Source organism: Botryllus schlosseri, chromosome 9 (assembly GCF_051294905.1).
Source record: "Botryllus schlosseri isolate E-star chromosome 9, Bs_hap1, whole genome shotgun sequence".
Taxonomy (NCBI): Eukaryota; Metazoa; Chordata; class Ascidiacea; order Stolidobranchia; family Styelidae; genus Botryllus; species Botryllus schlosseri.
In genome coordinates, this window is record NC_137244.1 from 7188928 (window position 1) to 7205145 (window position 16218).

The window sequence follows — 16218 nt, forward strand, 5'->3', positions numbered from 1 at the left end:
TGCAAAAAACATCACAATGCAATATTTCGATGTTTGAGGGTTGGGTCGTGCGATGCCCAAAATGCCCAGACAAGGTCGCGGTCTAAAAGATTTAGAATGGAAACCACTGCATTATAGTGTCAAAGTCCGAGGTGTTAGCCTACTGTTATAAGGCTGAGCAAAACTTTCGCTGCGCTGTTGTGATGTACGATAAAGTTAAATGGAGATCAGGAACGTTATGTTACTTCTTTACGCTGAAAATTACGAAACCGACAAAGTTCTTAATCAGATTCAAATTCGTTGAAGTTCTATTACTCGAATGAATGGGCATTGGTCAACGTCAGCCACCATTCAATTTTCAATTCATTTTTTTTCATTTTGTAAATGAGTTATAGAATTGTAATAGGTGGAACAGCAGGAAAGTTAATGCGGACCACTGGGGTTGAAAACCATTATCAAAGAAAACTATATGTTAAATTTATAAACATGACAACCTGGATTGTTAACTTCCCATAATATTTGCCTTATGGCCGGAATCTCCCCTTTTAATTTGTACTTCTTTTTCACCAGGAAAATACAATTATTGGGCTCCAAATATGACAATGGGAGTCGCAGCCATAGTGTCAGGAATATTCGGAATAATGCTCGTTCCGGAAACGCGAGGAATCAATATACCGGACACAATCAAGGAAGCAACAGAAAACAGACGGTAACTTCAGCTGTGACCGCGCGGTCGATGCCAAATCTCGTATTCGCTATTATCCGTCGATCGCAATTTATCGGCAATTGAAGCCAGATCCGGTAGATCGCCAGGCGGTTTACGCTGGAGCTTTGGTCAAACCTCGAAGTAGTTCTCATCATAGGTTGTAATTGGTCAAACAACACATAACCACAAACACATACCATGCATATTCCGTTTTAGCAACCTACATAGAGCAGTTAAAGGCCCATGGCACAATTAACGAAAACATCCATAAATGTTGACAAAACAACGAATAAAAGAGGTAAAATGAATCGCCACTTTGCTTAAATTCAATCAGTAGGGGTATGCAGCTTTTCCGTGGCCAGTAACTGGCCACAAATTCATCTGTGGCAGGCCTCAAATATCTCGTGGCAGGCCATGAAAAAGCGTTGTCTCCTGGCCGGTTCATGGCCAGTGCGTGATTTCCGCACATCTATAGTTGGATCAAAATCGGCCCTTTCCTTCCACTTTCACTATATACTTGAGGATATCTTGTTTATTTGCACTGCGAACTTGGCGGATAGGCTCGTAGGCGATTTCGACTAATATTGCACGTACGTAAATTAAATTACGACGTAACTTGATTGGGTAGTTCGGGCATTGGTTCAAAACTACCACGGCTTTAATCATGTTTATCTCCTGTGTTTGCTGTAGAAATAAATTCAATTTTACTATTGAAAAGTACTCTGTGACGGTGCGCTGTAAACTAACACCGAGACGTGTGTACCTTAAACTTGCAAGATGGTTGATAGAGTAATAATAGAGCGTCCATAGTATTGCTTGGTCAGACAAAGGACTTGATACGAAGACTGGTGTACATAGCTTCCTTACCAGGCAATCAACGCACTGGTATTGTGCGGAAAGATAAAACCAGCGTGTAGGGGAGATGTGGTACCGATGGATCACTGGGACCGAAAATACTTAAAAAATTCTCCATGATAATTCAATGATTACACTCCGTGAATTTGTCTACAGTTACATGGTGACAGAATCTATCCTCACATGCAAAAAAATTCGACCTGCGTGAGTTATGGGGTCTGTGACGAATGATTGACGTTTTAGTGGGTGTAAAGTAGATTTGGATCGACATTTGCATTTTTCTATATCACCTTTCAGAATAACACATCCGCCATAATTTTTGATGTGGAGTACATGGCTTGTATCAGGGTATATAATGGCACATATTTTTTGAATCAATATCATCCTCGAGTGGACTATTTTCAAGTCAATTACAATATTTATGGGGTGGGGGACCTATGGGACCATAGCCAAATCAAACAAAATATATGGACCAACTAATCACTTAACAACAGAAACTCACCTAGATATATATAGGCTGTAAATCATAGTTACCTGTGGTATTTGATCGCTATTACGAGGTATTTGAAGGTCAAAATGTCGATTTGCGGGTAATATGTATATGGCATTAATTTTACAAGTTTAGGCGTAAATCAAAACATAATTTTATGCCAAAATTTGAGTTCATATAATCTATTTTATTCTTGAATGTCGCGACGAAACATTCTTTATTGGCTTGCTGTAGCTTAGCTTATAGTACACAACAAAACAAGTTAACAAATTTGAGTTTTTGAGCGTATGTCTCATAGGTCCCATGGTTGTGTGCCTTTGGACCCACCGTGTGGGGACCGATGACACGTTCGAGCAACAAATTTTAAAGGTTTATAAATATTTTTTGAAAAGGCGAATATTTATGTAAATGTCCGCGATAGGTAGAGCTTGTATCGAAGTATTGAGACAGCATAAGATCTGCTATTCTCGGCTGAAGATTTGAGGGCCAGAGATCATTTAGCAATTTTTGATCCATCGGTACCTCATCTCCCCTACTCAAAGATTGAGGACACTGAAAAAAATATTCTGCTTCACACCTGAAGCTACGGAATTGAAATGAAGAAAATTGGTTTAGTGTTAATGATCATAGTAGTCGACAAACACCATGAATACCACAAACAACAAAAACTACGTATAGGTCAGACCGGAAAATGTATTCGGCCTCTGACTATATTTGCTACATAGTGTAAAACGGCTTTCTATTAGGGATGGTTTGAGCCCCTGACCCCTGGACTAAATCTATGTTTTAGAATTACTTATTTGAGTCCTTGTCAGACCATCATTTGACACTTCCACTGGGAGTAGTCTCGGGACGGTGTGAACCTCTGTGAAAGGTTCAAGTTCGTGTGAACACGAACCTATTTGAAAGGTTCTGTGTGGACGCGAACGTGAACCTCATGACGTCACGTGACGTCATATTGCTAATTCCGACCCTACATTTCGGTACAGTGATAGCCTTTATTAATGTACAATTGCTGAAGTATATATTGACGCCAAATAATACCATAAAATCAATATCTTCCGTCGCTTTGCCAGCAATTTCGACGAGGACTTGCAAGGGAATACAAGCTTACGCCTTATGTAAACCTGTTGCATACCGGACGTATGCGGCGTCTGAGTATTGCTACGTTGATATTTTGCAGGGTGTAAAACGGGTTTCTATACTTGCTGCCGATATTACCCCATCAACAAGTTATACAGCAGTAGCCAACACCCCAATCGCACGATTTAGGTTTTTAAGATACAATAAACATATGAAATAAATATTGACCCCGTACGCCTGTTAGATTTCTTACATCAGACAATGATATCAATTTCATTGATTGGTTCGTTGAATTATAGATAACTAACCTACCGATAGATACGTAACACCCGTCGTCACGCTTGCTTGCCCGGAGGTAATTACTGCTCAGTGCTCAGCAATCTGAACACAGCATAATTGCTAAACCCATAGCTGATGACCTGAGCGCTCAAATTAAATAAAGTTGATCTTATTTCAAAGCTACTGTCGCACTGATTTCGAAAATATACATTAAAATCTGATCAGAGCAGCGGAACACCCTCAAAATACACCTCAAAGTCTGAAAATCTGCATTCTTGTAAACAATCGCAACCATGTCATGGCCATTGTTATGGTCATTGTGCTGCGTCGCTGCCATTGTTAGCAACAATGCCGATTTTCAGACTTTGAAGGCTATTTCGAGCTGGTTCCATTCCCTTAATGAACTTTTAATGTGCATTTTCAGAATCAACGCGACAGTAGCTTTCAAATAAGATCAACTCTATTTAAGTTGAGCGCTCAGGTCGCCAGATATGGAATTAGCAATTACGCTGCGTTCAGATTTCTGAGCAGTAATTTCCTCCGGGCTAGAGAGCGTGACGACCGGTGTTGCGTATCTATACGTAGGTTAGTTATCTACTGTTGAACAAGCATCATTCGCTGATTACCTAGAATGTCGTGTAATTCGCTCTGTGTGATTTCGGGTCAAGCTCACAACAGAGAGTCACTAAATATTCGGCAAACTTTTGTAACAACTAAAATTTTTGAGATTGTCAAGAAGCATGCTCGTTTAGTGTTGATTTTTTATGCTGCCAGCGCCAGGCATATAGTGGCCCGCTGTTGAAATGCAATCAATTTCAACCAAAGATGTTATTTCTTGGTTCGTTTGTTAATGTGAACCTTTCAATTTCCGAGGTTCACTCACAGAACGCGAACGTGAAGCTCAAGTTCACACCATCCCTACTTTCTATACTTCTAACCGATATTACGCGATTAACGAGTTATTCAGTAGATAACACACTAATCGCACGGATTTGGTTGTTATTTTTCACAAAAGTTGCAGTGAAAAGTTGCATTTAATTTTCTCACAAGTTGCACTAAAAAGTTTCATTTATGGACAAGTTCCTTGGCGACCTCAATAAAATTAATAGCCTGAAAAAATTCACCCTGTGAAAATATTATTTTCTGCGGTCTAACCTGATAGAGGCAGAAGTTTAAATGACAGTGAGATAATAAAGTATTTTGGGGATTTTTGGACACATTTTGAAGTCATCTTTATTGACATTACTACCGTACCTTTTTATTACTCCCACAAACCTCAGCAAAACATCCCTAAACTGAAATTTGTGAGTAGGCTATTGGGAATTAGACAATAGGCGATTGGGAATTTCGCAATTAAAAATAGTTGGCACAGTATAGGATATTTCATCTCAGACGACCATTCTCCTAATGTCCTCAGCCGTTATGAATCGAAACTGCGTCGTAATTTTTCAAATTAAAAAAGAAGACAAATTATTAGATTATCAATAAATTTGCAAATTTATAGGTTTCGCAGACCCCCTCGAAATACTTCGCGGGCCCCCTATTGGGAACCACTGCCCTAAAACGTGTAGCGTGTTTCGCACATGATGTGCTGATGATGTGTGATTGCGGGTCAAGCTCACAGCAGAGATTAACTAAAACAGAAATCTGGATATTTCGAGCAAACTGTTGCAACAAAGCAAGTAAAATTTTGAAATTTTGACTTTGTCACAGTCAGTGGTGGCTTTTGGGGTGGGCGAGGTAGGCGGTCGCCCGCCCCCCTGGTCGTAGCCCCCCCCCCCCTATTTGGATTTTGCGCTTTTTTCAAGGAGAATGACGAATAAACATGGATATCCGTGTACCAAGCAAGAATATGATTCCGTACAAATGTGTCAATCATCATCAAATCACTGCATTTGTTAGAAAAGTCCCGTATCCCGATAATCATCACGTCTCTGCATGCGGTAGAATTACTTAGTTTTGATGTAGTCTATCCTTGCACCCATGCAAAACAGACATGGCCGAATCCAGGACCTGGGCAAACCTTTTGCGGCGGTGAAAGATAGATAATAATAACCGATGCGGAAGGGGGGTCTGGGGGCGGAGCCCCCCAGAAGTTACGGATGGATACTTATAGGGCCCCCCGGTAAGTCTCGCCCAGCCCCTCCTCCCCAGCCCCCCCCTCCCCCCGTTCGTAGGGCCACCACTGGTCATAGTATGAATCGAAGTAGGATTGACAAACATGACTACCAGCTTTCACCCAGTCACATTTCGAGATTATTCGCGTATTGATTTCAAACAAGGAATGAAACCGTGCAACTCTATTAGCGATCCGGTTTACCGTTTGTCTAATTGAATTTCAGTATCACTGTGGCGTCGCTACTACGCACAATAAACACCATCAATGAAATATCACTGGTTGTTGTAATCGCTGCCAACTTAGCAACCACTTTGTACATAACGTTGCGATGTGATGAGTCGGAATCGGAATATTTCAAGTGACTTTGTCATACACCGCCATTTGAAGTAGGATTGACAAACATGATCGCGAACTTTCACTCAGTTACATTTCAGAATAATTTATTCTTCACATTCGCCATCTCGCTATATCTCCATACTTGAGCAGTCACATGCTGTTCCCACTCGCGGCTTCATCACTACATTTCAACTTCTCACAATAGCAGATTATTCACATATTGATTTGAAACAAATTATCGAAACCTCGAACAAGTTATCTGGTTATTTTTTGTCGCAGTTGAGTTAATGGAAATGGTATTACGTCTTGACATTTTAACATCGTACCATACTCAAAGAGTCAATCACAAAAAACAGTGTCAAGTTTTAAACCCAATTGCAACTTACCCGACCAACTCGAACAGTATCCATTCAAAAAGCGGTCAAGTATACATGAGCACATACAATTACTACAACCTACAATCCATATCTAGTTTGGTGGCATTCATATCCCGACGACTCGTATTTTTTATTCAACTGTAGAAGTCGCTTATATGCTGTAAGACAAAGTAATTAAATTACTACTCGTTATACTCTGTAAGACAAAGTAACTACTACTCGATATATTCTGCAAGGCAAAGTAATTAATACTCGGTGCACGCGACTTGAGATTAACATATTATGTTTTGAGTATAGCAGATTTGAATGTCTGACCAACGTAGTTTGAGAATTAATTTCTTACGATCGAACGCTATAGTGTTCTATTGAAAGTTATCATGTTGTAAACTTCCTTATGAACACGTTGATTCGGCATACGAGATTTTGTAATAGTCGATCATTACTGCTTGGTTATTAAATTATTCCAGTTGATTAGACCCGGTGTTATGATGGAGGTTATTATAATATCAACAAACTTTTCAGAAACATCGCTATTACCATATCGATTTGTAGAACTAGACTAGCTTGTCTGAAAGGTCCTTGATTGGAAAACTATTCCATGTTGGTACAAACCACTCGGTGTATTGCAGATATCAGAAATGCCATCGTTTACAATAATCAAGACTAAAGATGAAACAAGAATTTCGTTATCAATACATTCAACAAAAGCTACAATTTTGCAAATCAAACATTTGTAATAACCGATGCTAAAGATGAAACAAGAATTTCATTATTGATACATGGAACACCCGATATAAAATGCTTTATTGTCAGAATTCGTGACGATTAATTGAAACGACTATACGTGTATAGTCAGTATATCGCAATGTCATGTCGTTACTGTTGAATCCAACAATTGATACAATCATTTATTGTAGGGATTTGTGACAAGGAATTGAAACATACACGAATTAGACTAAGTGAAAATATCACTTTGGATATCGAGCAATATTCGAAGCGCGCGATTAATACTCTATCAAACGTGCTAAATGTAAAACTTTGCGAGGTCTACAGAGATTCGGGAAAGTGAATGGGAATATGCTTGGTAGACGCATGCTATGCAACTGGACTTGAGTAATATGCGAGACTCATAATATTAAACAGGTCGAAATATGTGCTACACTTAAATCTGCAAAGTGTTTGCATTGTTGTTCATATGTATTCGTGATAAAAATCTGTTCATTTGAATCTTCCAAAAAATTGTCATCAATTAACCAAACCACTGAAAGTCATTACCGTCGCAAAAACATTTTGCATGTTGTTAGCTAAATGCACCCACGTTCGGTATACAGGAATTATTTGTAAAACGCACCCCATCCGAGAAATCGTAAAAACACTCAAACCACTTACACGAATTCGAGCTGTGATTGAATTCCTAGTAATTCACAGAGGTGGTCAGGAACGAAGTACTTCTACTTTTTGTAAGTGCTCAAGTAGTTTTCCTCTACTTCTGTTACTTACACAAGTAGATCTGATTTTCTCTACTTCTACTTCGTAATATTTTGTGATCTACTTACTTACTTTTCGCTATATACAGTTTGTCAAGTAGAGGTAGTTTGATCCCCTAATACGAAAGATAGCCTGAGGACTGTTCTCACGGAGTACCAACATTTAATGTTCATAGAAGTAAAATAATGCCCAGAAATTTTGTTGCGCTTCGCGCACAGTAGATATCGAGTGACAAATATCTTTTCACAAAAGTATCAGTAACTATATAATTTAGGTACCGGGTTGCTATTGGTTCCGCTCACGCCGCATTGTCGCCCATATCAAACATTTCATCACAGTAAATATGGCCCACCATAACGTTTGAAACTACCGTTCGCAATCTTGGTATCTAGCAATTACCTATCATATCGTAATCTAGCAGCCCATGACGTGTCCTGCTAATATGAAAAATCCGGATTTTTTTGACGTTACACCTGTATTAGCAGATCACTTTTGAAGCTTTATGGACAAAAGACATGAAATAAATTTCCGCTTTTTAGAAGTTCTATTTGTATTTCACTTTCAATTCTGAGTATCATACTTTGAGTTCTAATTACTTTCAGTTCTTTTGTCAACAGAACATACATGTTTGAGTATGAAAGCAAGTGTAGTAATGCCTCTATTTTCAGAAAATAAACTTTTACGATTCACAACATTTGTTATTAACGTATACTAATTGCGCAAACTGAAGGAAACCGTATCCGATACAACTTCTCCGTATGGCTCTTCGCGTGAAGTTGGGGCCTTATAATATGGGGTAAGGCGCCATGTCAAAATATTCTTTAAAACGGGGTCTTCCAATAAACAAAGGGTTAGTATCGCATTCTCAAATGAATACTATAATTTGTATCCCATGATCCCAAAGAATGCTTATTCTGTGGAAAATTGATACCTCCGGGTATGCATCAATACGAGTCAAGCTCTCTGGACCTTGGGCATAGCTTCATTCGCAGCTTTTGACAGTCAATGCGAACTAATTAGGACTGTTTTCAAAACTACTTACTTACTTGAGTAGATTTAAAGTCAGACAATTCTACTTCTACATCAAGTAGTTTTAGGTGGCTTATGGAAGAAGTACTTCTACTCGAACTTGAGTATATGCTTTGGTCGCTACTTCTACTTCTACTTGAGTAGCTTTCTTGACTACTTTGACCACATCTGGTAATTCATTCATGAGTACGCTACAGTAGTTCTGTTTTCTCTGGACACAAGACTTGAAATAACATTCATGTGTTATCAACATAGAATACGTATTTGAAGATGTCGCTTTACTGGTCTAAAGCTAAATTATCGACAGTAACAATCGACGTAAATTATTAATATTCATTTCGTAATCATTTCAACAATATCACACACACCGTATGTTACATTGGTGTGTTTGTGTGACACACTATTGATTTAAATCCATCCAAACTGAAAGAAAATTATGCTCTGAAAATTTCTGAATTGAGTCATCTCCAATGCGAGGTCCGGTGATTGCTGTACGGTATTCTCATGTCGAGCATTTGAAACATCAAATATATACCACGACTGCAGTCCAAGGCTCAGAGAGAGAGAGAGAGAGTCTTTATTTTTCATCAAACCAAAATACATAACACTCGGCAGTGGTGGTGGTACAGAAAATATGCATGCACAGTATTCGGTATTAGATAGGAATGATCGATAAGACCGTGAGGGTCATCTAGTCTGATCACACCGGCATCAAACAGGTACACTTGACTCTAAACAGTATGGCTGTAAAAAAAGTTACAGTAGTTAAAAAAAATAAAATAGAAGAAAAATTAAACGATGGTAGCAAATGATCAATGAAGCAATGTCTGGGCGAGGTAGGGCAACAGTGTTAGTGTAACGATAAGAGGTGATCAAGTAGGGCTTTTTTGAATCTATCATAAGGCAATTCACGGATATGTGGTGGTAATGCATTCCAAATGATAGGTCCCGAGTAGTCGATAGATCTCTTAGTTAGGTTGCTATTGGGTGGGGGTAAGTAGATATTTCCCTTTGACGAGGATCTCGTGTAATGGGAATGGACATTTTTAGCAGGTATGAAAAAGTCATCAAGCACAGTAGGCAGACTATTGAAAAAATATTTGTGAACAACTTTTGATACTTCGAAGCGATATAGCTCATCAACTCGCAAAATTCGATGCTTACGGTAGTAAGGCGATAAATTGGTACGTAAAGGTACAGATGAGATCAGCCGTATCGCACGGTTTTGCAGGGTTCGAATTCTGCACAGAAATGTTTTGCATGCACTTCCCCATACTACGATTCCATATTGCAGGTGAGAGTGGAAAAGAGAAAAATATATGGTTCGTAGTATTGATCTGGAAACCAAAGATTGCAGACGGGTCATTATTCCCACACACCGAGCTAGTTTTGATACTGTGCATTCAATATGCTGCTTCCAAGACATTTTAGCATCAATAGTGACACCGAGATATTTTGCTGAGTCACATATGGAGATTTGTTTATGATTGATGTTCACAGTGAAACTATGATTGGCATTATGATGGCGCTCAGGCAAAGTATGGTTTCATTGTGAAGATTCATATTGTTATCATCGGTCAACACATATTTTTAGGCAGACAAAGAGTGGTTTTGGGGGTTCTGAAGGGCACTGATTCTGAATATGACCCTAGTTATTTTTCAAATTGGCTCTAGTTTTCAAGATAACCCATGAAGCTATTTTAACTAAAATCTCATGTTGTCGCTGTATGGACTGGACAAAATATCAGCTCACTAGTACCGCAAAGTTTAGAAATTCAATTTACTTGTTATTGTTACACGCTGAAGACTGTTTAAATCAAAATACATCAACAACATGATATTTCGGGGTATTAGATTTAATATAGTTGGAGATATTCACGGCTATCATGTACATAAATAAACTACAATCATGTATACAAGTATTTAGATACTCAAATAACGTTGTAATAATTGAATCAGTTTTACGTAAACCATCTAATATATATTCAAGATAATAAATTGAAATTTAATAATAATAACTTATCTCAGAGAAAAATTGTTTCTTGTAATGTTTTCGCTTGTAAGCAATTTAGTGCAGTTTCTCGAAAGGTTCCAGCAATAGTCTGCAATCTTATATGTTCATCTCATCTGCACTGATATTTTTCTTTTCTTGTTTAGATGTCTTGCTGGAACCTTTCGTCTTTCTTTTTTTCTAATCCACAATATTATCCGAAAATATTTCAAGATGACAGAACAGGAAGTGAGATATATTGCTTATGTTTGCTCCAAAGGTTACCATATGCAAATACAAATTCTCGGACTAACTGCTTGTAGTTGAGTGCTTTGTGATCTTCCAAAAAGTTTATTTACTGCATCCTAGAAGGGACTCCATGTAGTGAGCGCTTTTTTAATATGAAATTGGGATGTGAGGTCCATCAAAGATACCCGATTTAAGCTTGTCGTTTAGTAAGGATACTGGGTGCACCCACTTTCTTTTTTCATCGAAAAACTATCCCTATGCAAGTCAAAAGAGATGTGACGCATCTGAGTATTTTAGTTAAGCTTTCCAAGGACATATATAATAGCTTTATACTCCTATTTCATCCTGGTAAAATGAACTGGTCAACACATATTTTTAGGCAGACAAAGTAAGAGTGGTTTTGGGGGCTCTGAAGGGCACTGATTCCGAATATGACCTTAGTTTTTTCAAATTGGCTCTTGTTGCGGAGATAACCCATGGGGATATTTTGACCAAAATGTCCCATTTTCGGGGTAATGACTAGATATAAAATTGGCTTAGTCGTACTATAAAGTTTGGAAATTCAATCTACTTTTTATTTTTACACACAGAAGACTATTTTATGTCAAAATACAGCAACAGCACTATATTTAGGGGTAATAGATTTATTATAGTTACAGACTTTCACGGATACCATGTACATAAATTTACTCCAGTCATGTAGGCCTACATAAGTATTTGCCTAGATACTCAAATAACGTGGCATTAATTCAATCAGTTCTACACCAACCACCTATTGTAAATTTGAAATATACGGTTGGAATACAATATTATTGATATATTTTAAATCGAAATTGATTTTTGTACGATTTTCGCCTGTAAGCTATTTAGTGCAGGTTCTCGAAAGGTTCCGGCAATGGTCTAACACAGGGGCGGGCAACATACGGACCGCGGGCCGGATCCGGCCCGCGGACAGTTTTCCGTCTTATATGATAATGCGGCCCGCGGCTACTGTCTGCCGAGATTCCCCGCTACTTGCTTACTACGTCAAATTTTAGTGACTGTATGTTATTATATACGAGAGTGGAGCTTACGCGTAAGTTCGTCGAAACGGGAAGAGTTGCATTATCGGCATTTACGATGTACTCAACCTAATATCGTTTGTGGTAGTCATGGTGTTTGTCGACTACAATGGTTATTTACACCAGACTGATATTCCTTGTTTTTGATTCCGTAGCCGGGTCGCGGGCCAATTTTCAAATGTCGTAGAAGCCGCGATCCGCATGAATTCAATATCGAGATAAAAAAAGGCCACACAGTTGAACAACGACGCTATCAGGTCACCTATTCAGCCCTAATGAATTTATATCTTGGTACATTTGGGGTACTGATGGGCTTATCGAACGCCTTGAAATCTTAATTAGCGATTGTTGCGTGTGTTGATTGATCAGAGAGAAGCAGACATGGCGGCGCCTGTATGGCAATGCTGTTCTCAAATTCAGATTGTCTTCGTCATTATCGGCGAGAAATGGCTTTGAAGTGACATTGCTGTCGTTAAATACATTCATTAAATGCGATTTACAACTTGTATATGTGGATAAATGGGCGAATAATCCATCGATTGAGCAATCCGGCCAGTCAAGTACATAATTTTCCTATATCCGGCCGGCCGGCTGGAGAAGTTGGTCTAACATAATATGTTCAATGGTTCATCTCATCTGCCCTGGTATCTTTCTTTTGTTGTTATGATGTCTTGGTAGAACCTCTCCCCTTGCTAATCGACAAGATGATCAGGATATATATCAAGATGACTGAACAGGAAGTGAACTTTTATGCTCATGTTTGTTCCAAGTTTTCGATATGCAGATACGAATTTTCGGACCAACTGTTTGTAGTTGGGTGTTTTGTGATCAGCTAAAAAGTTTTATTTACTACATCTTAGGAGAGATTACATGCTGTGAGCTCCTCCTAATGTGAAATTGGAATCTTTCATCGGCATTCGAATATACCCGATACCAGATTTAAGTTTCTCGTTTGATAGGGTTACTAGGTATACCCACTTTGTTGACTCAAATTATTCATTTACCAGTCAAAAGAAATGAGACACATATGAGTATTGTAGTCAAGCCTTTCAAGGACAAATTTTATAGTTTTATGCTCCTCTTTAATCTTGGTAGAATGACCAATTGATACAGGAAAATATGAATTTCCGTTGTACAAAAGTACAATTTTTAGGCTTGACAAACTGTTTTTTTGACAAACAAATATTTCGCATCATGCCATGTTGATATTGATAGAATGACTGAAAATGACATGAGGGTTCTTTATAGTCAATTAGCCATTTATGTGTAGTAGAAAATTAGAAAAACTACAATTTTCTTCCTACTAAGTGAAATATTTAAGGGTAAATACAGTAATTTTGGGCTTTTTTAGGGGTGTAAATATCTTCTGACAGAGAGCCAATCTGACAAAACTAATGTGATATTCGTAATCAGCAACCTCAAAAACCCCTAAAACGGCTCTCAGATGTTCTGCCTGAATTTTGTTTTTCATTTTGTTGACCAGTGTAATTGGTAAAATATATTTCTCTTGCGCAAACGTACAATTTTTAGACTGGACAAACTGCTTTCTTACCAAACAAAGATCTCGCATTAGGTCATGGTAATATTGAGATCGACGCGAGGGTTTTTCATAGTCAATTATTTATTTATGCGCAGTATCAAAGTAGAAAAATCCAAGATATACTTCCCACCAAGAGAAATATTCCAGGGTAAATACAGTGATTTTGGGCTTTTTCGGGGTATAACTATCTTCTGTTCTAGAGCCAATATGGCAAAACTAATGTGATATTCGTAATCAGCAACCATGAAAACCCGAGAAACGACTCAAATATGATTTTTCATATGGTCGACCAGTGCATTTAATGATGATGGATACCTTTTGAAACGGGAAATTCTTTCGCCACTTGCATAAGGGCCTTTGCATTATTTCTCGACGTGTTTCTTTTCTTTCCCTCTATCAAAACAAATAATTTATGCTGCAGCGGTTTCCATCACAATACAACAGCCATGCTTTAAAAGTCTTTGTGAAGCAACTGTTGTTTGTTCATCATGTATTTCGTAGCCTAATGTGTCCTGAAGTAATCCTAAATCATTATCTGCCAACAAACCTCTAATGCGCTTACAGAACCACCGCCGTCAGCAAACTCCTTAAACACCTGATCAGCAAGTCGCTACCGTCCTGATCATTAAAGCACAGCCGATTGCCAGTCCTCGATTAGCCAATGGAGACCAGTTATCTCGTGATAAATATTGTCTTCCCTCCGCTCTATGGTCGGTGGCACGCCCTCTCGTTGGATGGATTTTTTTGGGTGCTAGATTATAATGACTCGAGTCGCAATATTACGAGTGGACCTGAGTCAATTTGTCTGTTGACTTATTTTGTAGTGCAGGTGACAATAAGCGCTAACAATGCGAGCTCTAATCAAGATAATGCACAGCTACACACGGAGATCTGTTACAAAATGGACAGCGAACAAAATTAATTTAAACGAACTTGTTACTGATCCACTAGATCCGACTAGTATTTTCAAACGAGCGTGGTGCGAGGTTATTTTATTCAGACCCTATTAGGGGATACGTTTCAGTGCAATTTCAGATGACAGTCATTTTGGAAACATGGGTTTGTTTCAATCTACTGTTGCATTTGTAACATTACTTCATGTACAACTGACTTACTGGACTTTTGTTACAGGTTTTACCGAATTGATATTTTCAAGAAATTTCCCCCGCAAAATACTACTCAAGACGAAGACGCCAGGCAATACGACCATGAGCACATACCAATGATATGAATTCTCTCTTAACAATTTATCTGAAGTGTAAACGTTGACTTTTGCCGATTTGCAAACAAATAATGAAATGTATGGGAATTGCCACGAGCGCGTCTATGAAGTGTGAACATATATCCCGTCTATATGATACTGTATCTACAAAGATATGTTCAGTTCATTCAAGATTCGGTATTACGTAACTGTCAACTCTAAAATACGCATCCTCGGTTGAAGAAGTTAGTGTAGATGCGGTCAGTGTATAACCGGTGTTCGTAACCGTTGTTGCCGGGAACATGAGGGTTTCGGTGGAGGTCAAGCCCAAGCCCTGAACTACTGCTATCTCCGGCTATGTAAATTGACGTGATCACCATGTACTGATGCATTGTGGGTAGTATGCTGAGTGATTCAGAAGAGGAGCTTATGGAAAAGCGGTTACTGTTTAAATGTATTTAATCCTGATAGGTTCGTAGTATTCTATACGAATAGAGCAGTGCTTTTCAAAAGTTTTTTGAGCTCAATTCTCGCGTTATTGGGGAAATCAATTTCATTCACACAAACCAACCCAAAATTGTTCTACAAAAATATCACAAGAATATATTTTGTTCAGAAGTGCAACAAATTGGATACCATAGCTTAGCCCGATAGGCCATCAAGTGTCTTCCTGGTCAAACAAGTTGGGTTTTTTACAAGACAGTAAAGTACGGTGAGGTCCATGGCAGTGTTGGGATCAAGTCACTACCTTCGAGTCACGAGTCGTCTCGAGTCATTGCACATTTTGACTCGAGTCAAGTCAAGTCTATCGATTTTCAAAGGTGACTCGAGTCAAGTCAAGTCACTCGTTTTTTAAAGGTGACTCGAGTCAAGTCAAGTCACCAGTCAAGTCACGATTCGAGTCAAATTGAATTTTCGAAGTATATGTGATGATCCAAAGTCATTACATTTTGCTAACTGTGTGAAGGATAGATTAATTGGCCATTTATCTTGAATCAAATGACGATTATAAAGGTAAATATTCATGCAAAAAGGTGTTGTATCGCTCACGCACACGTAGAACTGATAATAAAATACTTGAGTAACTGTATAGCTACATCCTACAGTATGATTTTATCACCCAATATAAAGGATCGAATACGAAGCCTCGAGAAGTTGAACAAATTGATGTGGTACAATAGGCACTACTAGGGATGGTGTGAACGAGAGGTTCACGTTCGCGTTCTGTGTGTGAACCTCGGAAATTTAGAGGTTCGCGTTCACAACAGAACCTTGGTGGGTTCTGCACTGTGAACCTTTTTGGTAAATTGTAATTTGCACTTCATTATAAGATCTCTGGTTCAAACTTATTGCATTTCAACTGCAGGTCACTCTATGCATGGCGCTGGTAGCATAAAAACTCAACACTAAACGAGCATGCATCTTGACAACCTTCA

General features: G+C 38.6%; 1 protein-coding gene across 2 annotated transcripts in view; it reads left to right on the forward strand.

The window, feature by feature from the left end:
• LOC145447328 (organic cation/carnitine transporter 2-like) overlaps positions 1–14899 on the forward strand; it is a 29254-nt gene extending 14355 nt beyond the window's left edge. For both annotated transcript variants that reach the window (XM_080325753.1, XM_080325754.1), the window contains 2 exons: positions 550–688; positions 14713–14899. In XM_080325753.1, the coding sequence (XP_080181879.1) occupies positions 550–688; positions 14713–14812 (239 nt within the window). In that variant the 3' untranslated portion in view covers positions 14813–14899. The remainder of the gene's footprint in view (positions 1–549; positions 689–14712) is intronic.
• Positions 14900–16218: the final 1319 nt, after the last annotated feature.